Below are 27,727 nucleotides of genomic sequence, written 5' to 3' on the forward strand. Positions count from 1 at the left end.
ACTGTATCCCCAGTGCCACACATACAGTAGGTGCTCCATATCTGCAGGATGTACTGGACTGAAAAGCATCTGTAGCTTTGTGAATACCAAGGTCTTTCAAATTTTGCAACAGATATAACTGAAACACATGCAAATCATAATGAACTACAGATAGCACCAACATTTAAAACATTATACTGCTGCTCTGGAATTGAAGTGTCTCCAAATAATTAAAAACCACATGTTGAGGGGGTGATACAGAGTTTATTGAATTAGATTTTTCTATTTACAACTGAGATCACATCTACATACTATTTTGCTAGTCTACATGGGTACATTATTTCTAACAAGTTTAGACTTACGATGAATGGGCTCAATCATACAAAAGTACACACACACTCACACTAATTGTTTTAAAACAGTAGTGCATATATTATACTCCTCCTATAAAGCCAGCTTTGATTAAAAACCGCTAGTTTCAAAGATCAGTCTGATTTTGAAGATGAACCAAGATACACGAGGTATGATTCTAAAATCTATCTTAGCCATTTTGTACAGTTGCTATCTTACTGGACTATAGTATATATTTTTAAAAAGGACACTGATGAGGGGCACTATCTGGTATTAACTTTAACCAGACAGCTGACTGCCTCCTCCTCCCCCCCAAAACCTTTGGCCAAGAGTTCTCCACCGTGAAGACTGAAAGGACCTGGTGATACTACAGCAGCAGTCCCATTATGCTTGGAGGTGACAGAAGCAGGGCCACGTCAACCTTTAATTCTACCACACTACGCAACTCACAAACGGTTCTGAGATTAGAACATTTACCGCCATACTCAAAACACTTACAGACATGGAGAGTCAGCTAAAACAGAGGGAAAAAAAAAAAGTCATAGGTGGGTAGGTAAGAAGGTAGACAAATGAAGAGTCAAGCTGCTCCGTCCAACACCTGTGTATGTGTGCTTTAACTAAATGAACTCAGGAGGCCAATAGCAGTGGACCTGCTCAATTCACCTTCCAAATCAGAACAAGACTAAAAAGCTCAGGCTTGAGTTTTCTACTATGCATAGGCTCCGCCGGTGATGAGGAGCTCATAGGCAGGATCTCTACTCCTTCTGCACAACACGATGCAGGCACACAGCATGCCCAGCAGCTGTAGGAAGAAAACAATGGGGAAAAAAGGCTGAAAATCCTCTTATAGCAAGTGTGTAGTTCTTTGTTGGCAATGGAACTGTTTCACAGTTCAAAGATCTCAAATCATCAAAAAAATCACAAACAGTAAGCAATTTCTAATGAACACATTATCCTTTTAGGAACTAAGAACCCAGTTTTGGCATCCCCGCTGCACATCTAAGAATAATCCGTGAAGCGAGCAGAATATCCAGGCTCTCCTAGTGCCATCCCCATCCTGACCAGACTAGGGCTGTACAGAAGTGTACTTTCTGCAGTGATGCAAACAGTCCGTAACTGAGCTGTCACATATGGTACCACTAGCCACATGAGGTTCCTGATCACCTGAAATGGAGCTAGTGCAACTAAGGAGCTGCATTTTTTATGTTATTAATTTATATTCAGATGTATGTGGCTAGTGGTTACCATACTAGACAGCAAAGGTCTAGAGTGGAATGATCAAGACTACATATGAGGAAATCTAATGTTGGTCTTTCACACATCTGGATTTTGGGGAGATAGGCTTTATGACAATCCACAGAATAAAAAGCCCAATATATGAGTAGCCCAAAATCCCTATGCAGGGGGAACCAATCCTGATGCCAAAAAGTGTGGTTTGAAGGTTTCTGCTTCGCAATTATTATCTTTGAAATCCAGGACAGCTCTGTGATATTATGTACATATTACTTTTTAAAGGTCACTTTCTTCATCATTTTAATAGGCCTAATCCTTCTGTGGTAGCAAACTGGAATAGTAATAAAGTCATGCCATGTTATTTTGGATAAGTGAGAGGATTAAGCTGGATTAAAGAGAAACGAGTCTAGAATTTCTGACCTGCCTTCTTATAAAATATAAACAGTTATTAAAGAGCTAAATAAATTAATGTGCTGTTCTAACTTTTCACTGAAAGTGAAAGGTCTCAGTTATTTGATTTTAAAAGGCAGGGCCCTTTGTACATACAGGGGTCAATCTAATTTCAACAGAATGTACCCGATCTATAACTAGACGCTCAAAGTCTGAAGTGGAAGATTACTAATGAGACACAGGTACAGAGACAAAGGAAGTCCTCAGTCTGAATTCTCCATGATGAAGTTACACACTCCAACTTCTTCCCTTACTTAGCCTCTATTCTACCCATTTGGGATATATATTTTCTGCTTGAATTCATCAGTTTCATTATAACAGCATTTGCTGAGTGTTTACTAGTGCAAAGTACCTTTAAGACATTTTAAAAGTAGATATTGTTGAAGTTCACTATATATCTTAAGCCAATTCTAGACATGTTTAGTATCTAATTCCTAAAAAAACACATTTCCATTTACTGTACATCAAAACATTTTTAGAATAGCTATAAGATCAAACACAATTATGTTCCCAGGCAATGTTAAATTGAGCAATAAAAATGCTAAGCTCTGAAATTATTGATTTGGTTGGGAAAAAGATCTCTTCCCATTCTCACCTCCTCACATTCCTTTCAGCTGGTTAACTTCTACTGGAGTCAGCACTCTCAAAATGGGGTCTGAAATAAGTATCCTTTTTTTCTTGACTTTAATTTAAATTAAATCAACTTATACTGATTTAAAAACAATTCAATAAGCTTGATAAAATCCTACTCATGCCTGGAAACGAATCTGTTTAATAACATTAAATTCTCCAATAAAAATTAAAAAAAAAATTAAGTGCTACACAATAACTTCTTATAGTGCAAACCTCATCACTAAGTATTACAGGTTCATTTCCAAAGCTTTGCTACATTAAAATCTCATTGATTATTGAAATTCTCCAACAACAGATTTAAAAATATCACAAATGTTTTAGCTGCAGTGTGATTTCTTAGAATGAAACTTATCCCTACAATATTCAAGTCATGAGAAGTAATCTGCACCTAGTCCAAATGTAACACACAGACAACAGCAAAAATGACTGCTAAATACATCAAGCAAATGATTAAAAAACTGACTGCCAAGGATTAAAATGCTCTATGATACACAACTATAGATGGCATTATGGGGAAGTAGGTATTTTACACCAGGTAATCAGAACTGGACATTGGAAACACTCTTTTCTGAGAAAAATTTAGAAATACCTATCAAAAAGTCATCCCTATTCTCTGACCCCTGAACTTAAAGGCTACACATTTTTTGCTATAGATTTTGCACATACATACAGAGGGTATTCACTACTTGCATTTTGGTAATAGCAACACTTCCATAAATGCCCATTAATGCAAATAAATTATGAAGTAGGTAAAAAAATAGAATACTTATAGGTAGCCATGGTAGCATATTAATTTGTCTTCAAGAAGGTACAAAAGGTTACATATATTGTTCCACTTATATAGTATTTTTAGAATGATGAAGTTTTAGGAATGGAGGACGGATTAGTGGTTGCCAGGGTATGGGGGAGGAGGCATGGGAGGGAGGTGGGTGCAATCATAAAAGACTACCAGGTGGGACTCTTACAGTGTTGCAACTGGTCAGTATTTTGACTGTGGTGGTGGTGGATACAAGAACCAAACAGGTCATAAAACTGTACAGAACTGAATACACATATAGAAATGAGAAATCTAAATAAAACCAGTGGATTGTATCAATGCCAATGTCCTGGTTGTGACATATAACAGTTTTGCAAAATGTTAACCACTGAGGGAAACTGTGCAAGGCACATAAAGATTCTATCTGCATTATTTCTCAAAACTGGAGGCTTCATACAATTATCTTAAGGAAAAAAGTAGAAAATTGCATCCTATAAGCTTCTATTTGTATAAAAAATATTTATGTGCTTATCTAACCAAGGAGGGACTCAAGAACTGGGGTCAAGACTTGAGCAGGAGTTTCACCTATTATTAAATATTTATCATTTGCAGAAAAATTTATCAAGTGGGCTTTTCAATGAAAGAATTTTCAAAAAGTTAACAATTAAATTCCCCAAATTAAAAAAAAAACCCCACAACTTAGCTACTCAGGAATTAGCTTCCCAAGCTTTGGTTTTGAGTTTTTAAGGAATTACTTAAAATATTTTTTTCAAAAGACGGTCAGAATTAAGCCACTCAATTTTAACTATCTAAAGGGCCCAATCCAAAGTGCTATTTACATATGTATTTTAACTCATTTTAATGAATTAAAATAGAAGTTAGAAGAAGCAGGAAGGAAACAGCAGTCTCAGCCTACTTCACACTTGGCATACAGACCAGAAAAAAGCAGCATGGCCTTGGGAAGCAGTTCTCTATAGAATTTTGCTCTTGATCATTCCATCTTAAGAACGTGACAGCATTGTCCAAGGACTGACAATTTCCATTTTTTCCCATACTGCCTTTGTAGACAGCTTTATCTGCACCTGATACTTAAAAGAGCTTGCCAAATCAAAAATCTAGATTTTATTATTATGACCAGACTGTTTTATTTGTATATTTAAAAGGCTAGTTACTATCAAAGAAGTGAAATATCTTGCTGATTAACAAACTAATAGTATAAGGAGTGTGCAAAATCTTTAAAATTTCATTCTCTTATATTAAAAAATCCTGTTGTAACAATTAACTCTTTTCAGCGTTTTTTTTCTTGATCATTTTGGTCCTACCCAAACCTAGACCACTTAACAAGACTAGAACGCCAATGTTTCATAAAGGACAATTATAGTAAATATTTTAGGCTCTGTGAACCAAGAGACAAAATCAGTCTCTGTGGCAACTACTCAACTCTGTCACCATAACACAAAAGCAGCCATGGACAACGCATAAAATGAGTGGGGCTCACACCAAAAGAGGCGGTGGGCAGACTGGCCCACAATACTCAAACAACAGGCTCTTATTGGTGAATTAAGCTTATGAGAAAATTTTATCTTAAATTCACTTTTATGTCTTAAAACATTGATGAAACGTAGCTTAACGGTACAACAAATCATACTCAAAATCAAAGGAGACAGCACTTGCATAGTTTTGATATTCACAACACTACCAAAAATCATCTTTCTTTACCATTAAATAAAACAATTTACCGCAATAGCTCTTAGAGCTTCCCCACTTTAGAACCTGAAGAAAAATGCTAACAATTTTTCAATGCTATTACATTTTGTATTCCATCCAGCTTAAAGTATCAATTCACTGTCAGATTTCATAACAGAATTTAGGAATTTAATCTTTTGAGAATCTTAATTCTTCAATTGGTAATCAGAGGCAGAGCACACATGGAGACAAGGTTCAAGATTTAGTGATGGTCCTAAATCATGCTATCCTTGCTCTTCCTCAATTTCAAGGTCTTCAAAACTAAGGGAACAGGGACTGGAGAATCTCCAAGCATCCTTCTAGCTCTTTCTCTATCACAGTAAGTATAAAAGCTCATTGCTCTTTGAACTGTTTCTGCCTTCACCTAGGTTTTCCATATCCTGGGCACCAATCCACATCAGATTCTGAATACCGAAAGTTTAAACATTTATAGGCACTCACACATATTAGAAAATCCTTTACTGCAAATGGATGTTTCTTTTCTTAAAACTAAAATTTTAAAAATTTTCAAAACCACTATGTTTCAAGTCTGCAAAAGTTCTCAATCTCTGACTTAGTTTTGCTAAACTTGAAACATCAAAGCTTTATCAGATATTATTTAAGCCACGGTGATTTACCTATAACATGGTATAAGAAGGCATATTTAAGAGACTGGTTAGAATGTTTATTAGTCCCCACTGAAAAATATTTAATGAAGAAATATTAATAAGCTAGTTAATAAGCTCAAGTAGATGAGGGACATATCTGAGTGTTGATTTTCATTAGCCTTCTATATACATGTTGCATACTTCATGATCATAAGCATCATATACTTAAGCTTTTCTGCTGCATGCTAATATATGCAGCTTTATTACCACACATAAAGTCATTAAAAATGCACAGATCAGGATTTCACTTGGGTAAAGACACCACCTTCATGTTTCATTATTTTTAGCTAAATGACAGTGTTTACACAGAGAAAATATGAAATACATCCCTGCTGATCTATAGATTACTGCTACGCTGAGCCACAGAGTAAATGCTTAGAAGGACAAAGACCATAGCAAATAGAGCTAGGCTTTTTAATCAATCATTTCAGAGGTGTGTGAATACCAGCAAAGTAAACAATCACCTTTTTGCCATTTTAAAAGGCACTTCCTACTAAACACACTAGTTTCTGTTCAAATATACAAATAGCAGACAAGCCAAGCAACTTACATATAAATTAGCAATTACACTGGTTTATCTAGCAATTAAATGATATAAAAACTTTAACACATTATTGCCTGGGGGATTTTTGCAGAAATTAATTAATGCCTGTGGTGTTGATATGTCTTGGTCAATAATGTGCTAGAATAGATTCTCTGGACCTGAAGCACGTTTCAAGAATATACTAAAAGAACACTAAAGAATACTCTGAGAACCAGATCTGATGCAAAGGATTTTCAATCATTTTCAAACAACTGTAACATTCCTTTAACAGAATCCCTAAGATAAAATATATATACCTGAGAAACTAGGAATGTAGGTAGTTTAACTGGGCAGAAAAATTGTCATCGTCATTTTTTTTTTAGGTGGGTATGAGATTGAAGATATAAGGCAGGAGGAGAAGGGGATGACAGAGAATGAGATGGTTGGATGGCATCACTGACTCGATGGACATGAGTTTGAGCAAGCTCCAAGAGTTGGTGATAAGAGGGAAGCCTGGTGTGCTGTAGTCCATGGGGTCACAAAGAGTCAGACATAACTGAGCGACTGAACTGAACTGATGAGGTATAAAGGGTACGTGTGGGTTTGTTTGTTTGTTTTTGATAAAGTGAGAGGTAATTAAAACAATTACCAGCTACTTTGTACAAGCTATTAATAAGGGGGAAAAAAAGACTGTTTTCACTGGTAGGAGCTGGGACATGGGACATTTCCAGATATGCCAAGTAGTATGACAGACTTCTTGATGCCAATCTGTCTAAAAAAACTAAATCCACAAATACTAGGGCAGTTAAACCTCAGTTTTTACTTAACAGTCTTTTCTGTAAACTGATAAAGTTGCTCCTATTACTGTAAGAGACCAGTGTAGTGCCAGTTCTTGATGTATGTATATTAACATATAAATCCCTTGGAGACAGGAAAGCAAGAAATGGAAAGAGAAACAAAAAAAAAATTAAAATAAAGCTTTCCATCTCCAAGCTAAAATAAAGCAGTTTGATTTTTTTAACAATTGTGTGAAGTTCTACTAAAGCACCTCCCAAGAATACATTATGACAACAGTCTATATTTTGAACAAGTCACTCACTAATCAAGTCAAGAAAATAAAATAAGACGTCCCCCGTCCAGATCTCTGGTTTCTGGGACCATTCTGGGTCTATGTCTGGAGACAGGAAATAGAAGATGTTGGACACTGGTGTCTATACCTCAATCACTTCCAAGTTATCCATATACACAAAGCTTAACTGCACTTGGCGGTTAAAAACCATTCGGTGTTGACACTGGAGAATCAGTACACTCTGATAACTCCTTGGCTAGCTGTGCTTACCTGAATAGCTGCAAATGCCAATGCTGCCCAGATAACATGCATCATGATTTCTTGTAGCTTCTTCACAACCAGAGCCTCACACCCCTGAAACACCCAAAGTCATCTTCATTAGTCTTTTTAAAAGGGAAAAGCTGCAAGGTCACACATTACTACTCACTGGCAGAAATAGAAATGACAAACTATAAGAGGGAAAAAGATAATGCATTTGAAAATAACATATTAAAATTAAATGACATTAAAGGCAAGTAAAAGAAGGTAGAGAAGTTCTAGGTAGAGATAAGTCACCAAGAAAACAGGTTACCAGGCTGGACAAGTGCTAGTCAAGAAACTGAACTTACCTCAGCATAAAGATCAGAGGGGTTGGCCAGACTGCCGTTACAGCTGCTGGCTGTCTCTCTGCAACAACTAAGAGGGACGCTCTGGTTTTTTGTTTCTTTAAACCAGTCTGTATTTTCCCAGTCTGAATAGTTGTGAATTCCACAACAGTGCAGCTAACAGAGAAGAGAACAGAGACATCAGTCCTCCTAGAATACATGGCCCTGTGTTGAACTTCAGAGTTCTGTGCACTGCAGAGCTTTAAGCTACTTTAGACCAATAGATGTCCAACAGAACTTCCTGCAATGACAGAAATGCTGTAGGTCTGTAAGCTCAGTATGGTAACAACTAGCCACACGGAACTACTGAGCATTCACAATGTGCTAGTGTTGACTGAGGAAGTGAATTTTTAACTTTAATTTAAATCGCTACACATAATTAGTGGTTCTAGACCCTCTGTTTGAAAAATCATATTGCCAACAAGGGGTAGTTTATAGCTAAGAAAAAAATCTTTAATTTTGCCTGTTAAACATCTGATTCTGAATTAAATATTATATCCAAAGAGAAAGTATTTAAAATTTTTTGTCTGAAATGTCTGGGATTTACTCTAAGTTATAACTAGCAAAAGACATGCAGGAGTAAGAAATAAGATGAAATAGATGAAATAAGATTGGCAGAAAGTAGATAAATTTTGAGGTGAGTTCATGGATACAAAGATCTACTAGATGATTCTACCTTTAGGTATGTTTCAAATTGTTTACAATAATTTTCTTTTTTTACAGTTTTGTCTGTTATCTTTGGCGGTCTTATCTTCCAAAGGTATGTGAAAGACTTCTTACCGCCTCTAAAGTTCATTTGGGCTCTCAACTTTCCTGTGACATAAATCTCTCGCTCGTTATCACCCCTTTAGCTAATTATTTTTTTGGGGGGAAGGGCAGATGCTTCTTATGGCTATGCTAGGTACTGGTGGAAAAAACTTTTCAAGGGTGAAGGTAAAAATATTGGACTCATTATGCCGCTAACCATGGCTATAAAGGTACACTGCTAATTTACACAGTAACAGAGCTAAGTTCAATGTTGACTCAATAGCAATTGGTTCTCAAAAACAAATCAGCTTCAAGAGAACTCACCTGTCTCTGAACATAGTCAATGGCCCGGCTAGCAGCATCAGGGTTGGTTCCATTGTAGGTCTTATATACCTTCTGAATGCTGCGATCAACTTCATTTTCCACCTGAATCAAAACAAAGAATCTAGTCCCTCAAAAATATTGGTGAAAGTAACATTAGTCAAGGCTCCAGCTAAATGCCTAAATGGCATGTATGTAAAGTTTCGAGACAGCACTATGAATTTCTTGTAAGAAAAAAATTCTCTCCCTTCCTGCCTTCAGGTAGACTCAGGTAAAATGTCAGACATATTACATTAGATTAAAAGCAATCAAAGAGATGATTGTGTGCAAGATGGCAGGCTACCTATGTATGAAAGAGGGAGAAAGCAGTTGAGCCTTGAGATAGGTGTCTAAATTATAAATATATCCCCTCCTTTTTCAAATGGGGTTCTTAGAAGACCTACTCATTTACCTTTCCTAAAGGAGGTAAAAATTAAACAACTTAAAAAGCACCCACAGGATACTTTGGGGACAAATACCAATATTACATTTTACTTATTTAATGTTTATTTAGACTTGGACAAATATGCAAAAGTAATCAACAGATTAAAAAAAAAAACAAAAACCATCAGGAAATCAACTCTTCAAAATACCTCACTGCCAACAGAGTGGCAACTAAAGTGTCATTTAATAAAGTTTGCTTGTACCAGATTCTCCTTACCCTTCTAAGATGATGAGACCTATTTGGTAATTTTATCAGTCATGTGGTTAAGATCATAAAATTGATAACCAGACTGTAGGCAGGGGTATGATCCACTGCATTCTTTTTTTTAGCATACCTGTCTGGTACCTTACACAGCAATGGTTAAATAGTAAATCAGCCTATCATGTCTTTGACTCCAAATCATAAGTTACAATGAAAATAATCCCAGGTGTGCTCAGAGAATAACTTAGGATGCCTTTGTATCGGTTCTATGTTGTTGTTGTTTAGTCGATAAACTGTGTCCAACTCTTGCTAATGCATGGACTTCAGCTCCCCAGGCTCCTCTGTCCATGGGATTTTCCAAGCAAGAATACTAGAGGGGGTTGCCATTTCCTTCCCCAGGGGATCTTCCCCGTGCAGAGATCGAACCTATGCCTCCTGTACTAGCGGGCAGGTTCTTTACCCCTGAGTCACCAGGGAAGCCCATAACAGCTCTGTGTGTGTGAGTGTGTGATGTCGCTCAGTCATGTCCGACTCTTTGCAACCCTGTGGACTGTAGCCCGCAAGGCTCCTGTGTCCATGGAATTCTCCAGGCAAGAATACTGGAGTGGGTTGCCATTTCCTTCTCCAGGGGATCTTCCCAACCCAGGGATCAAAACCAGGTCTCCTGCATTGCAGGCAGACGCTTTATCCTCTGAGCCACCAGGGAAGCCATAACAGCTCTATGCTGCTGCTGCTGCTGCTAAGTCACTTCAGTCGTGTCCGACTCTGTGTGACCCCATAGACAGCAGCCCACCAGGCTCCCCCATCCCTGGGATTCTCCAGGCAAGAATACTGGAGTGGGTTGCCTCGATCCCATGGACTACAGCCTACCAGGCTCTTCCGTCCATGGGATTTTCCAGGCAAGAGTACTGGAGTGGGGTGCCATTGCCTTCTCCGTAACAGCTCTATGCTGCTGCTAAGTCGCTTCAATCGTGTCCGACTCTGTGCTACTCCATAGATGGCAGCCCACCAGGCTCCCCCATCCCTGGGATTCTCCAGGCAAGAACACTGGAGTGGGTTGCCATTTTCTTCTCCAATGCATGAGAGTGAAAAGTGAAAGTGAAGTTGCTCAGTCCTGTCCGACTCCTAGCGACCCCATGGACTGCAGCCCACTGGGCTCCTCCGTCCATGGGATTTTCAGTTATACCCAAATTAATTAATTTAAAGCAGCCTATTTAGCCTTAAATGCTGCTGTAGGTGGAAGGCAAAAGTGGGTAAAATAGAAAGGAAGGGGCAAGAAAAGAAGAAATGACCAGAAAAGTGGAAAGAAGGGAGTGGCTATAGTTGTCTTGGCATTTGGTAGAGCCCCTGTTCCTCAGGAACAAGTTGTAGGATTGCAAACCTCAGTATGATGCATTGAACTGTGGTGTTGGGAGAAGACTCTTGAGAGTCCCTTGGACAGCAAGGAGATCAAACCAGTCAATCATAAAGGCAATCAACCTTGAATATTCATTGGAAGGACTGATGCTGAAGCTGAAGCTCCAATACATTGGCCACCTGATGCGAAGAGCTGACTCATCGGAAAAGACCCTGATGCTGGGAAACACTGAAGGCAAGAGGAGAAGGGGACGACAGAGGATGAGACGGTTAGATGGCATCACCAATTCAATGGACATGAGTTTGAGCAAGCTGGGAGATAATGAAGGACAGGAACCCGGCATGCTGCAGTCCACGGGCTCCAAAAGAGTTGAATACAACTGAGCAACTGAAAACCAACTCCCTTTTTCTATGTCTAGGACCAAGGCATTTTTTCCTGAAGAGGCAATGGAAAATGAAATCCTTAATTTAATTCTTCTAAAATAGAAATCTGGGAATCTATGGACTAAGGAAATTTGAACAAATTTCTCAGCTGACCTATTATTCATTTGTAGATCATTCTACAGTCAAGGAGATGCTCGTTCCTTGGAAGGAAAGCTATGACAAACCTATGACAAAGACTGAGAAGCCACTAGTGATAAAGAACCCACCTGCCAATGCAGGAGACATAAGAGATGTAGGCTTGATCCCTAGGTCGGGAAGATCCCTTGGAGGAGGGCACACTCTTGCCTGGAGAATCCCATGGATAGAGGAGCCTGGTGGGCTACAGTCCATGGGGTCACAAAGAGACAGACATGACGGAGTGACTACCACTTTCACTTTCACATGACAAACCTAGACAGTATACTAAAAAGCATCACTCTGCTAACAAAGGTCTGTATAGTCAAAAGCTATGGTTTTTTCAGTAGTCATGTATGGATGTGAAAGTTGGACCATAAGGAAGGTTGAGTGCCAAAGAATTGATGCTTTCGACCTGTGGTGCTGGAGAAGACTCTTGAAAGTCCCTTGAATTCCAAGGAGATCAACCCATTCAATCTTAAAGAAAATCAACCCTGAATATTAGTTGGAAGGACTGATGCTGAAGCTCTAATACTTTGGCCACCTGATATGAAGAGTCAACTCAATGGAAAAGAGCCTGATACTGGCAAAGACTGAAGTTAAAAGGAGAAGGGGGCATCAGAGGAGGAGATGGTTAGATAGCACCACTGACTCAACAGACATGAATATGAGCAAACTCTGGGAGATAGTGAAGGATGGGGGAGCTGGGCATGCTGTAATCCATGGTTGCAAAGAGCTGGAATGACTAGCAACTGAACAACAACTAGAGTCATTTAAAGAAAACTGTCTACAAACTAGGGGTTTCCCTCGTAGCTCAGTCGGAAAGAATCTGCCTGCAATGCAGGAGACCGGGGTTCAATTCCTGGGTTGGGAAGATCCCTTGGAGAAGGAAATGGGAACCCACTCCAGTATTCTTGCCTGGAGAATACCATGGGCAGAGGAGCCTGGCGGGCTACAGTCCATGGGGTCGCAAGCTGGACACAACTTAGCAACTAAACCAGCACCACCTAAAACTAGGCCAGCAGCAGAGTAAAACTTTGTTATATTAAATGAGACAAGAAATCCTGACACATAATTTCTAATTACCTTTATATTTTTCAAGTGGTGGCTAAACTGAAGGCAAAAGAAAATGTTTACTCTGAAAATGAGTTCTATTTCACTCAAAACACTTAAACCACCTTTTAAAACATATAAATTACAGTAGACAACATACCTTTGCTCTGTAAACATATCCCAAAACCACAACAACAACTTCTGTGACAAAAACCAAGAGTAGGATGATGACAAACTGTAAGGAAAATGTAAGGAAACATTGTCAAAAGTTAAATACAAATGAAAAAATAGCTCTAAATACTCTCTTGATAAAAAGCAATTATCTGAGATAACTGCTACAAGTTTAAGACAAGTGCTAATTCTATTCCAATTATAAAGAGAGCCAAAGAGAATACGGAGTTTCATGCTCAAGTCAAGCAAGTAACACAAATTAATATTCCCACATATTATGACAACACATATGGTCAGGGAAGAACTAACTTACCGTGGCAAGTCCACAGCGGCTTTCCCGGATTGTGGCACAGCAACCAATTAGCCCAATAATGAAGAGCAGGGCCCCAACAGCTATGATCACCACAGCAGGGATGAGAGTGTACACATCTTCAAAGAAGTGGTCATAGTCGTCGTAAGTGATGAAGACATAGGCTCCAACATAGCATAAAATGCCAGCGGCTCCCTGTAGAAAACAAGGTCAGAGCACTGGTAAAATTCTCCAACCCCTGCTGCTAAACATTCCCACTATTTCTTGGCACGTTAGAACTCAATGAGATTTTCCACCACTTTTAAATCTATTTGTAGACTTTTTTCAGTGAAGCTGAAAATTATTCATTAGTAAGAACATTTCTTTACTAAAGTTGAAAAGTCTTCCAAATTCCATGCTGGCTCATCTAGGACTGAGAAACCATTAATCCCACACATAATATCGATGACAAGAATGAAAACACACACACCCCAAAGGCCTTCTGTAGTCAATTACAGATCAGCGCAGAGGGGAGGGCTGCCCCCCTCAAATGGGGAAATCAGGACAAGTGGCAGAGTCAGGACCTGAACCCAGGTAATCTGACTCCAGAATCTGCATTTATACTCTCATCTCTTGCCTTGGGGAAAGAAAATACAATAGTAACTAATAACCATGATACATGATACCCACTTCTAAAAAATTTGCTGTCCTGGTTGAGACTGTGAAATGGTAAAGCTAGAGGGCTGAATGACTAAAGAACTTCGCAAATCCTTTGTGTGTGTGTTAGTCACTCAGTGATCCCTGACTCTGCAGCCCCGTGGACTGTAGCCCACCAGGCTCCTCTGTCCCTGGGATTCTCCAGGCAAGAATATTGGAGGGGGTTGCCATTCCCTTCTCCAGGGGATCTTCCTGACCCAGCGACTGAACCCGGGGTCTCCCGCATTGCAGGCAGATTCTTCACTATCTGAGCCACCAGGGAAGCCCCTTGCAAGCCCTTTAAGTCTATTTATGCTTTAGAATTGTGTTTCTCGAACTACGTGAATAGGAATCACCTGAAGATCTTATTAAACTGCAGATTGATCAGTAGGTCTGGGGGTGGAACCTGAGATTCTGCATTTCCAACAAGCTCCCAGCTAACGCTGCTGATTTTTGAGCTACACTCTGAGGTACAAAGTTTTAGAGCACCTACAGGGAAAGTGAATGCAGAAAGTCATAAAACAGCTGCCACTGCAGACACTGTGCTCCACCTACAGAGTTTTATTAATACATACGTTCTCCTCTCATCATTGTCAATTTTGCTATTGTGTCAATTTTGCCATCACAATGCTGACAGCCCAGTGTTGCCTGCTTTTATGTGAATGAGCAAATACAGTGTGAGGCTAAGTGTTAAAACATCGGTTTAATGAATTATCATTTAGAGAGCATTTTGAGGCTTTCATATAAAAAGAGTTATTTCACCATTCTTTAAAATTTAACACATACAGCATTAATTTTCAAACTACAAAAGAGCCTCCACAATGATATCATTAATTCTTCTCAACCTGAAAGCAGTTTAAGTCTGTGGGACTCTAAGCTTGGGCATCATTAGTATATTTTCATACACTAGGCCGGAAGAATCACCCAGATCTGGATGGAAAAGACTCACTCCATTTATAGAAAGTTGAGAAAGTAACTTGACTTCAGAAATAAATAAATAACATGGACTTTTTAATAGACGTCAACTAGAATAATGGAGCCAATTTAAAAAACCATATTCTTTTCAAACTCTCCTGTGGCTTTCAGGAGGCCCCACTGCTGGCTTTCTTCCTATTTCTTGCACTGCTTGCTCTCTCATTCTCTTTAGGGACTCTCCTTTACCACACAAATGTCAGTGATCTCCAGGGTTCTACCTTCAGCCCTATTTAGTTCTCATTTTGTAGGCTCTTCTTGGGTTAGCCTAGTTACGGCTTCACCAGTCACTGTAGCTCTCCACCTAAGCCATCAACTCAGAACTACACATCACCATCTGGAAGTCCCACAGTCAGCCTGACCTCAACCTACCTCAAACCCTCGCTGCCTTCCTGCTCACTCCATTAAATCTGCCCTCATATTTCATATTTCAGAGCAAACGGCACCAGTTACTTTTCCTAGTCAAATGCCTGAGAGTTACTCTATACTCTTTCTGTGACCTACCTCTATATCCCATCAATCTCCAAACTCCTTCAGGTTTCTTTATTTTTTAAAAATTTTATTTATGGCTGTGCTGGGTCTTCATTGCTGTACAGGTTTTCCTCTAGCTGTCGCGAGTGGAGGCTACTCTGTTGTGGAGCACGGGCTCCCAGGCTCAGCAGTCGTGGTACATGGGGTAAGTTACTCTGCAGCATGTGGGATCGTCCCGTGTCAGGGACTGAATGTGTATCTCCCACGTTGGCAGGCTGACTCTACCACTGAGCCACCCGGTAAGCCCCAGATTTACTTTCAAAACATCACCTGAATACTGTTAACTTCTCTTCAACCCTCTGCAGTGCTTGTCTTAATTCAGGCCTTACCACTGGTCACCCTAAACCTTACTTGCTGACCCTCCCTCTGTCCCTTAATAATATGTTCTTTATATGATCAGTTATTTCTGTTAAAAATATAAACCAGAACAAGGCATTAGCATGTTTAAAATCAGGATGAAGCAAGTAACGCCTCTGATAAACTAAGCTGTCCTTCCCGCTTTTCAGGCTCGAACTCCACGACCTCTCACGCACCCTGAGCAACTGAAAGCCGTTATTCCAAATGTACTACACATTCTCACTTCTTTACCTCTGCTGCTCTCTTTGGAATGCTCTCTTCATCTGCTCAGGAACTCCTTGTCACCCATTAAGATGCAGTTTAAATATCACCTCTGCTTTAGGAAGCCATTCTTGACCATTCAGACCAGATTAGGTGCCCTTGGTCATAGAGCATCCCCTACATAGCTCTAACAGCATTTATCCCAAGGGTTGAAATTATAACTATATAAATCTCTGCATGCCTTTAGGGCACAAACTTTTCCCGTCAGTCTTTCAGCCCTGAACCACCATCCAGCACCCAGAACAGCTCTTGGCACATGGTAGATATTTGTCAAAATTCATTGAGAACACCTCATCTCATCCCTTCCCTTGAAACTGCCCTTCAAGCTCAATCATAAATCTTTGGTTTGAATTTGCTTTGTTTCCTCTTCAGTTCAATCTTACAGATTTTAGTTCCCTATTCGAACAAGATTAGCAACTTAATCCAGCTTACCTAATTATTAATGGCCATCACATCTGGAATACATTAGTTTATAAATGCTTTACTTACAGCAACTGAACCTGTTCAAAGACCCTCAGTTCACTGACATACTTACTTTGGGGTCATATTATTATGGGATGATAGAAGACAAAAGAGAGAGAAAAGAGGAGACACAGTTTAATAATTTGGGTGCATTAACCACAGAAGTATATGGAATACTTAGCACTCATACCAAAAACTAGTTTTTCTTGACTACATATGTGTGGTATGCAAACATACACATATGTACACACATTTTGTTACAGTAAATACTTTTAGTCCCCAAACTGAATTAGAAGAAATCCTATATATGAAGTAATCAAATTTTATCCAGTTTGTCTTTACCAGTCATCTCTCTATTCTTTGGATTCTTGGCTTTTCTTACTCTAATAGGCAACCTTCATTTCTTACAAGGCTTGAATTAAAATAAAGTCCTTCTTTTAGGTGCTAGTACACGTAATTAAAGGCTACATAAATTTGATTGAAAATAAAACTGGAAGATATAGGTACGCAACAATTTGAAATACAGGACATTGAAGAACTATTTCCATTTTAGATATGAAATGAGTTTGAGATCCCTACAAGACTCACCCTTGGTGCTGCCTGGGCGTGGGCCAAGCGAAACACTTTCAGTGCGGCCAGCCTCCACCTAGTCCACCCAGACAGATAATGAATGCAATGCAAGGAGGAGATGCCATTTGTAAAGCTGCCTGTTTCTTTTCTAATAGATCTGAGAGAAGTCTAGGCTGCAAACTAGTCAACATCTAAATCACACAGTGCAGTTGAGAACATAATGCTTCTATTTTGACAACATACAGGGGGAAGCAGCATAGTCGCTGCACATACTAAGAAAAACTGCAGTGACTGCTGATATGAAACTATATAAATCAAATAACTCATAGAGGGTGTCCTCTAAATTTTCTTCTCTTAATGACATGTATGTGTGTATGTGTGTGTAGTTGCTTCAGTCATGTCTGACTCTTTGCAAACCTGTGGACCGTAGCCCGCCAGGCTCCTCTGTCCATGGGATTCTCCAGGCAAGAATACTGGAGTGGGTTGCCATGCCCTCCTCTAGGGGATCTTCCCAACCCAGGGATCGAACCTGTATCTCTTATGTCTCCTGCATTGGTAGGCAGGTTTGAAGCCCAATGACATGTATAGAAGTTGTATAATAAACAACTTATGAAGTGACATCAGTTACTCTGAAAATACAGAGAAGGTGTCCTAACAAGAGCTGAAGACCTAAAAACAGCAATAAACAACTGCTTTAATGACATCCAACCATCCAAATGACAAACACAGGTGGGACATATATGGTAAATGTAAGGAAAGTTGTAATTCATTCCTAACTAGGGACTTGCAGTCATGAAGATTTTTAACATAGGAGCTGCAGCTATTAGAAAGGCTAAAAGGTGAACAGGGTTAAATCCTTCTTCTGAAGGGTCATGCTGGGATTGATATCTATCAAAGGCTCTGGGCTTTGCCAACAAAGCAGCTGCAGAGGGGATGAAATGTAGAACTTGGAAGCAGCTGAACTGCTTTAGTCACCACTGAGAAAATCTGAGCCTATAAGGAGGATTTGTGGAGGACAGTATACTAAAAATATTCATCTTTTTTACAAAGAAGTGAAGGGAAATTTAAGGGAAAGGCTGAAAGCTGAAACAATAGGAAAAAAAAAATAATTTTCTGAAAACTGTTCTTCCTTACCCTTTTTAAAATTGGCACCAGGTCTTTAGCTGTGGCATGCAAACTCTTTAGTTGTGTCATGTGGGATCTAGTTCCCTGAGCAGGCTCGAACCTGGTTCCCCCGGTTGCACTGGGAGCGTGGAGTCTTAGCCACTGGACCACCAGGGAAGTCCCTCTTCTTTACCCTTTAATAAACTCATGGTTCTAAACTGTCACAAAATTTTAAAACCTTAGGAAATTCAGTGCTTTTGCACAACACCAAGCTATTCCTCCAAAAATAAAGCTACCTGTTAGAAAATTTTAGAAGTATGAGTTCCAGAAGTATGACACTTCACTTTATCCTTTCACCTTTCACTCCCTACAACAAAAGTAAAGCCCTTTTAAAGTAAGAAATTTCATTGTTATGTAAGATTGATTTTTCTATAGTTTAGAAACCAGTGTTTTGGTTTTAGAAACTAGTTGCTTTGTTTCTGTACTTTTCAAATCTTCTGAGAGAGATGATCAAATACTAAAATCCACAAAACTCCTAAATTCTTTACTTGTCTAAGAAAGAAGAAATAGGAAATGAAAGGGAGCATATCAAGCACAGTGAGCTTGCCACCAGAATGTGGCAACATTACAATTAAACAGACTATTCCACAATAGGAGATGAAACAGCTCTGCTGTGAAAGTGTATCTATATGGAAATTTAGAAATGTGAAGGTAGAAGCATCCCACGGAGCATTTGGGTGAAGATAAAGCAAAGAAGAACAGAAGTGACTTTCCTGCAGGACAGGGTAAAAATGAGGGGGCCATGTGAAGTCATTCAGCTAAAAGCAGAGTCTGACAAATTCTTCTCACCTGCGAGAACTACTACTTCTGTGTGATTTTTGCCTCCAACAATCAATTGGTAAAGCAGAAGCGATTGGAATGTTGGGAGAAAAAATAGAAAGACTTGGCAAAAACCACTGTGTACTCCAGACTTTGTAAGAACGCAGATTTCAAAAATCAGAGAGGGAAAAAACAGCAGCAGAAATTCATCTTACGTATCTATTTTTAAACTTTTAACTCAGAGCTTTCTGTATGGTCACAATAGTCTCTCATGTACCTATCTTCCTTCTCTCCTATAAGGAATCCACTGGTAATTCTATACAGTGCATTTAACGCATATATATGGAATACAGAAAAAATGGTACTGATGAACCTATTTGCAGGTCAGGAATAGACACACAGACGTAGAGATCAGACTTGTGGACACATCAGGGGAAGAGGGCGGGGTGACTGAGAGGAGCACTGACATACACACTATTATGTGTAAAACAGATCACAGGTGGGAAGTTGCTGTGTAACACAGGGAGCTCAGCCCAGTGCTCCAGGACAACCTAGGGGGTGAGATCGGGGGTCGGGAGCGAGGCTTCAGAGGGAGGGGATATACCTATACTTAGAGTTGAATCACGCTGCTGTACAGCAGAAACCTACACAATATTGTAAAGCAATTATCTTCCAAGTTAAAAAAGTTATGTTTGGCTGTGCCGAGTCTTAGTTGCAGCACGTGGAATCTTTGATCTTCGTTTCAGCATGCTGGATCTTTAGTGGCGGCATAAGAAATCTTTAGCTGTGGCATGTGGCATCTAGTTCCCTGACCAGGGATTGAACAGGGCCCCCAGCATTGGGAGTGCAGAGTCTTAACCACTGGACCACCAGGTAGGTCCTATACAGTGGATTTCTGAAAGCTTCCCCAAACTTCACCCTCAAGCCATAAGTTTCTTAAAATCACTTGAAATCTTCCAGCATTCTTCTACTTATATAACATTCTCTAGTCAAACATATTTGTTTCGGTTTTGACTTACTCTGATAAAATACTTCATATCATTAAATAGAATTACTCTTCTACCAAGTCCAATGCTGCACATTTCTCTTATCACTCAAGGGGAAAAAAAAAAAAAAAAGACTATACCAAAGATTTCAAATCCTCTTAACAGAAAGTAAAGCTATTTTAACCAAGAATTTAGGAAGCTATTAAATATATCATTTTCTCCATAACAAACTGGTCAATAATAAAGACAAGCAGTATTCAAAGATACGTAAGGATACAGACAGAAGAGCCCTCAGGAGTATAAGAAGACTCTTTCTGGAACGCAATCTGGCAACACGTCATTAGCCTCAGCATTTATGCTTTTGCACCTATTAACTGTTCTTCTAGGAGTCTATTCTTAAGAAAGGAGGTCAGACGGAAACAAAAGGTCTGTACAAGGTGCACTCGTCAAAATGTTAATAACAAAATTATAATAGCAAAAACAAAAGATCATGTTGAAGTTTGACAGAAAACAGCAAGTCTGTAAAGCAAAATAAATAAAAATTAAAACGAATACTACACACACACACACACACAAAAAGAAAAAACCCAAGCATCTAGAGATATATTTGCATTATAGCCCTTAAATTTGTTGAAGCATAATTTAGTAACACACTTGTGGTATGTTAGGGGAAAAACACACTTATGCATGGATATTTATAAACACCAAAATGTTAATACTGGTTGTCTCCTGGTGCTGAAATTATGGTAATATTAAAATATTTTTTAGTGTCTTCTTTAAAAAGGAAATATATATTTGCAGAATCATGAAAGTCAATATTTAAAATTGTATCTGAAATTGAGACTTTGTTGTTCTTTAACAAATGAATTCTTAAATCTGTCCTTAACCAAAACATAAAACAGGAGTCTCTTCAATCCCAAATGTTTTAGGCACCTCTGCCAATCTTCCTTGTTTATGACTTTTTTGGGTCTGCCTGGCTTTGACTCATCTTTACATGTTTTCTGACTACTTAACACAATTCTGATCACTTCAGTACACATCTTTTTTCCCCCATAAATATCACCTATCAAGGAGACAAGCAAAACAAAACCCTACTTCGAGGTGTATAATTTTGACAATAAGCCACTTCTTCCTTCATTATCAATATCACTATCATTATTGCCATTGTTCTTAAAGAATATTTTAATCCTTTAAACCAATATTGCTCTGGAGATATATTCCAAAGGTCACGTTCCTCAATTCTGTCCTATTTAACGTTTTCTGTATTTGACTTTTTATAATCATTGTTCATCTAGCTTAACAAAATTTTTCTATTTAATCCAATTTATATCTCCCAGTTGAAAAATCCAAAAGATTCAGGCTGCAGTGAAACTGGAGATCTGCAACTGCCACAGTCAAACTATTGTAACAGCATGGAAATTAGATATTTTCAGATTGCTAGGCTCCAGGGGTCATCTGAAAGAGTATTTTCAGAGTATTTAAATATGCATTTTTCTTTGAGACTCTCTATCCCCACACCCTACTCTAACTGTAAAGAGTCAGTTATTACTACTGGAACCTGAGGTGTTTCAGCTTCATAACAGGTTTGCCTTTGCTTGGGTTATGTATTTAATCAATAGCAACAACAATGTAAAATTCAGTATGTCAGCATTTACTATAGATTTCCTTTTAGTAAGTCAAAAACAAATACATCAATGCAAATACTTTTTCTCAGCTACTGGCTCTACCAAACTATTAAAGAGGGGGAGGGAGGAAGGAGATGACATTTTTAAGGAAGACTTGAGACTGTCCATGTGGAAGGGGGAGGGAGAGGAGCAGCTAGAAATTAAATTCAATAGAACATTAAATGATTTTGCTTGTCTGTCTGACCCCTCTTCCTATAAGCTATTAGAACGCAGGAACTATACCTTTTGCATTTCTCAAACAGGTAAAGCACAGATATTCAGCAAGTATTTACTGAATGAATGAGTCTTAGGGTATACTTGTTTGATGCAAGTATAAATTTTATGGAATAAATTTTTTGCAAAATTCCTAATGTTGGATCTTATGGAATAAAATTCATTAAAATATTTCAAAGCATGATAAATACCCTAAAAAGGTAATAAACAACCTATTTCTTAAATTGCCAATTAAAGAGAGTCCTCCTACATTCCCTTTGCTTTGAGTTCTTTCAGTTAATAACTCCCAGCCACAAGGTACTTGGTCCAGTGGACAGATGACTGTGAATGCAGTAAGACTGGAAGTAATTCATTTTCTTAACTGTCAAAGACAAGAAATAGGTCTCCTGTCATATACCATAACTTGCTTTTCTTCTAGTAAACTGAGAAACAACTATGAAAAAAGAAATCTGTTAGCTGAAGGTGTGCTCCAATGACATATTCTTTGTCGGAGCAGTCACTCATGAAGACGGGAATACAAGAGGTAGAGAAACAAATTCCACGATGTGCAAGATGTGCTAGAAAACACAAAACATGTATATGGAGATGTGTGACAAGCAGTTTTTCTTCATTTATAATGAAATATTTCATATAAATTTTTATCTTTTAAACAAAAGCATGAAGGTATAGCTAAAACCTCTTTTGGTAATTTGAACACATCAAATTTGCCTTAGGGCCTGTAGGCTGTTCCTTGTCTTAAATGTCCCCCATTTCTTCCAAATCACCCCAACATCTGTTCCTTCACATATTCCAGATTAAATTTCACCTCCTTGGAGAAGACTTCTTTGCCAACCTAAAGCAGCCACCTAATCACTCTATCACATCATTCTGTCTTAATTCTCTGCGTAACATATCACTATCTGTTATTTTTCTTGCTTATTTTTAACTGTCTGTCCTGTAAAGCTCTGTAAGAACAGAGATCTTCACTTTTCCACCACTTTATCGGTAATATAAGCAAAAAGTGGGTGCTTAAACATTTGTGTAGTATCTGCTTAACAGCACATTTCCTTAATTTTATGTATTCACAGAGAGAAATGAAAGTTGAAACTTTTTTAAGACAAGACAAATTTTAAAGCTTAAATAAGGCTTTTAAATAGGATTTGTATTTCATATGAATGAATGATTAGTGAAGCTGCGACATTATAAGTTGTTTCCAAAAGCCTTTAAAAGGTGTTTACCTTGTGGTATTTCCTACTCCACAGCCCTTGTAGCGTTACTATGGCTTTTCATACTGATGAAAAACAACACCCTAAGCAGATGTGCCAGACTAGAAATTCTGCAAGCATGGACAAAGCTTTCCCTTACAGTCTCTATAATGCCTAAGATATGTGTGAGCAAAATAAACACTAGCCAATTGGCTCTTCTTCTAGGGTAGAAAAAGTAAAGGTAATTTGTATAACATGGGACTTAATTAAGTACTCAATTAACTGAACAGAAAAAAACCTGAAATTATCAAGTACTGATTTAAACTTGTTTTAGATGAGGCCTCCCAGGTCAGATCAAATGACCCACTGAATTAAGGCTCTTGTCTGACCTTGGAGCAAAAGTGCAGTTTAGAGAAGAGGTTAATGACTGTTTATTCTAAAAGCCTTCAAAACTTAGTAACTAAACACTTTTATCTTCCAAAAATCATCATGGGTCTAGCACTAATACACTAACATTTAAAGCTATGCCACTCTGTAAAAAACAAAGAGATCCGAGTTGCACATCCCTTCACTTGTCCAAAATTAACCTTTCACGCTACAAGCCCTAATATTTTGGAATTTGGTGATGAGCTCTCAATTTCCATTAAGACAAGCTTAAAGACTTTAGAAACCACTGCTTCCCCTTTGTGCCTTTCCACAGTAATTTTCTTAGACTGTACTGTCCACAATAATCTACACCAAGTCAACATTAACAACTTTGGCTGTTATATCATTTAATGCCGATTTTAAGCATTTCAAGTACATATCTATTTCCATATCACAGCTCACTGAACAAACTGCCAACTGAACCAGGATATCAAGATATTAAGAGACAGAGTTTAAATATGTTGCCAAACGAATTAAACTTCAACACTTATCAACAATCAGTTGATAGTGAAGAGCCAATGCAACAGTTAAAAAAAATCTTTGCTAACGTTGCCCAGTGGTAGTGGTAGTTGTGTCGCTAAGTTGTGTCCACTCTTGCAACCCCATGGATTGTAGTCCACCAGGCTTCTCTGACCATGGGATTCTTCAGGCAAGAACACTGGAGTGGGTTGCCATTTCATTTCCTTCTCCAGGGGATCTTCCCAACCCAGGAATTGAACCTGGGTCACCTGCATTGCAGGCAGATTCTTTACCAACTGAGCTATGAGGGAAACGTTGCCGAGGGGAACCCAGATAAATGTTAGAGATGCTCTATGTAGGGAATGCTTATTCTTACACTTATACATTAAGGTATTAAAAGGTGGAACGGACCACTTATAAAAGAATACACTTATTAGAACTGAAGAATGCAATAAAAAAAACCAGGAAGAACAGATTAACATGTTTTATGTACTTCCTCATGACGACCTAATTTTTTAAACCGACAAGTTAAACAGTCTAATTTAAATGCTGGTGGAAGTTCTAAACAAGGTTAAAATCATGTTTTGGAGCAAGTGAGTCTAACTCTGCCTAAAGAGCTCCTTCCCCTTTGCAAGTCTTTTGAAATCACACTTTGCTCTAACATCACAGGCTCTAGAGTATAGGACACCCTGGGTTTGAAGGCTGGCTCTGCCCCACCTTGGGTGTGCCACTTTAAGTTAAACTTTAATGTCCTCATCTGTAAGAGAAGCATAATATTCCCTGCCAAATGAGGCTGTTATGAGGCTTTATTCCATTAAAGTGCTTAGCAGAGTGCCTGGGTATAAAAAGCACTCAAATTTAGTTATGATTACCAACATCATCAGATTCCAACAGTTGGTCCCTAACTACTAATTCTGTGGGAGACACAGCTAATACTGCTTCCTTCTTAGTTGTGTTACATGAATCCTGCTCTGTGCCACATTTTTTTCCCCTACGTGTCTGCTTAACTTCCTCATCACAGCTCACCTCACAAACATTTTACTATTCTACTAACCTAGATAAAGGGTGTTTAACCTCAGCCTTGGCAAGAACCCACCATGAAAAGCACAACCGAAGTTCAACATAACCTTCTTCACTAAGTGCCAATAATAGTACATATACTTATATAATTTCTAAAGATGAATGAATCTTTGAATAAACTGCAATTTTAAATGAAAATTTAATTATTTAAAGAAAATGGTTCCTGTATTTCCAGTATTTTGTTTAACAATTCCAGTCCCTGAGCTTGAAAGGCCTAGAAGTCACCTGATAGTACACAGATTCTTCTTCAAAATCAAACTGTACGCCCGTAAAAAAATAAGGGCCTGTAAAGGATACAAAGCTAAGTCTACACTTAAGAATCTTCTTATCTGATAGTGTTTCTCATCTGGAGATACTAGGAGATTCTTTTACCTTTTAAAAAGGCTTCGAAGTCAAACTAAAGTATAAGAAACACTGCTCTAAACGGAAAAGAAGAAATCATGGAATCCTGATGTCACGTGGGTGATCCTGAACAGTACTCTCAGTCAGGATTCTTTTCATCACACCATACCCTGAAAGACTCTCTTATGGCAAAAGATGTGTGTGGTTAAGTGCCCTGTGATGTGTAGTTATTCTTTTATGCAACAGCAGTCAGGATATGAAAAGTTTCATTCTTTGCAGGGGGAGGAGGGAACCGGGTTGTAAGAAGGAAAGGATTCCTTCCAATTTAGGTATGTTTGTGGCAAAGAGGTGAATGGAGACATACAAAAGGATGGAAAGTGGAAATGTTCAAGAAGTGTCCTGAAGACTGGGGACAGAGAAGTGTGTCCAGGTGTTTAAGAACATGGTCAATCGCGAGGAAGGAAAAGATGATTTGAGGATTTTGGCTGCAATACCAGGAGGGCATTGAATTTTTATTCTACTGCTGAAGCTTTCGGGGAGGGGTGTGTATTTATTTTTGAAATGAAGTAAAGTGATGTGATGGAAGAAAAGCTTAATAAGACTTATCCGGGTGCAAGGTCCAGATGAACTAGAGGGTGGAGAGGCTGATAGGAATAACACAGGTTATTACAAAAGTCCCTGACGAGATAAGGACCTGAAGTAAGATGAAGTGCTTTATAAAGGGCCCTTTCTTTGGGGGCGTGTCCAAAAAAATTCATAAGCCACCTTTTATTGAAAGTGAACTCATCCCTTTCTAGATCTTGTGACACTCGAGTCATATTTAACCAAGGTTTATAATCTCAGGCTACCCACCCCCATGACCAAACAAATATGATTGATTTTCCTGGTCACAGGATTATTTAGCTTCTCAAGTTGAAACCTTTCCGTTTTCTGGGCTGGTAACCAGTCGACCCGTTCTCCACACATAAAGAGCTCTAAGGCAAAATTCCTCCTGCCTGAGTCGGAAGCGTCCCCGCACTTCACCGTTTGCTCGCTCGCCTCGGGGCTGCCAGTGGAGCCGCGGGGGCTCCGGGCCCTGACAAAGAAAGAGGAGCCCGACCCTTTGGGGAATATCCTATTCCGAGCCTGGATGTCCTGAAAGAATCTGCAACGTGAGCTCTCCGTCCAGCAGGCTGCTCCGGGGGGAGGTTGGGTTGTGGGCGGCGGGGGGGGGGGGGGGGGGGGGCCTCTCAGCGCCGGGCTCCTGGCACAGAGCCCGCCGGCCGCGGCGTTGGGCCCGAGACGGAGGCCGCCAGAAGCCCCCGAGGGTTTCTCCTCACCGCCCGCTACACCCCGAGTCTTCGTCCCGGCCGCGGAGGTACCAAGCGAAGCGGCCTCCGGGCCCAGGCCCTCCCGGGTCTCCGCCGCAGACTCCCGTCTCTCCCCCACCTCCTCAGCGCCAGCCGCGACCCAGCCTGTGTCCCCGCTGGGTCCCCACCGGCGCTTCAGCCGAGGCCTCTTCGGGCCGCACCGCCGGCCCCTCGCCCTTTCCCGCCCGCTGGCCACGCTCACCCAGAAGATGAGGTTGAGAAACACCAGCACGGTCTTGGAGGAGGTGATGCCACACTGGCCCATGGTGCCGGCGGTCGGCTGCGGCCCTGCTCGGCGAGCGGGACGCGCTCACCGGGCGAGGTGGCAATGGCGACGGCGCCTCCCCACAGGGAACTGCACGGCCTGTGAGGCGTTCACCGCAGCCCCCGGCGCCGTCGCGCACCCCAGCCCCAGCAAGCACCTCGCTCCTACGCGCAGCCGCCGCAGTCTCCTCGGGGCCCGCGCCGCTCCCTAGCAACCGAGTCCCGCCCCGGGACAGGCAGCTTCAGCCAATCACTCCTGTGGTGGCTACAGCGAGGCCACACCTCTTAAAGGAGACGCGGGCTCAGCGCCCTTGGCCTCTGGCCGCCCTTGGGATGCAGATGGTTCACTAGGGAAGTTCCAGAGGACCAAACCCAATCCCTCCCTATTGAGCTAGGTTTGCCATGCCAGGCTTATAGGTTATTCAGAGCCCGAAGAACGCCATCTTTCTACCTAGTTCGTTCTCCTAAGGAAGTCAGAGACAACTAATTATCTCCCACTCCACACTGAGATTTTCCTGACAAAGTAACACCTAAGCATTGTCTGGGAGCCGTGCAATGAACATCAACAAATAATTATGGAGAACTTATTGTGTCAAGCCCTAGGCTAGCTCTCAGAAGAGTCATCGGAAAGGAGAAAAGGCTGGTGATGGGGTTGGCAAGGCAGAGACATTTTCGTGTATGTGTGTGGTTGGGGACAAGGTAACAAACGCATCGAGTCTATTCCTGGGTAGACTATTCCAAAGGGGAACAAGATT

At 39.9% G+C, this 27,727-nt stretch overlaps 1 protein-coding gene across 1 annotated transcript; it reads right to left on the minus strand.

Moving 5' to 3' along the window:
- Positions 1-223: 223 nt before the first annotated feature.
- TSPAN3 (tetraspanin 3) lies at positions 224-27,094 on the minus strand. The gene is given in 7 exon segments (NM_001035487.1): positions 224-1,132; positions 7,659-7,742; positions 7,997-8,149; positions 9,104-9,205; positions 12,913-12,987; positions 13,237-13,428; positions 26,911-27,094. Coding segments are annotated over 7 exon segments (762 nt in total). The 5' UTR covers positions 26,974-27,094; the 3' UTR covers positions 224-1,039.
- Positions 27,095-27,727: the final 633 nt, after the last annotated feature.

This window comes from Bos taurus, chromosome 21, assembly GCF_002263795.3.
Source record: "Bos taurus isolate L1 Dominette 01449 registration number 42190680 breed Hereford chromosome 21, ARS-UCD2.0, whole genome shotgun sequence".
NCBI classification, from domain to species: domain Eukaryota; kingdom Metazoa; phylum Chordata; class Mammalia; order Artiodactyla; family Bovidae; genus Bos; species Bos taurus.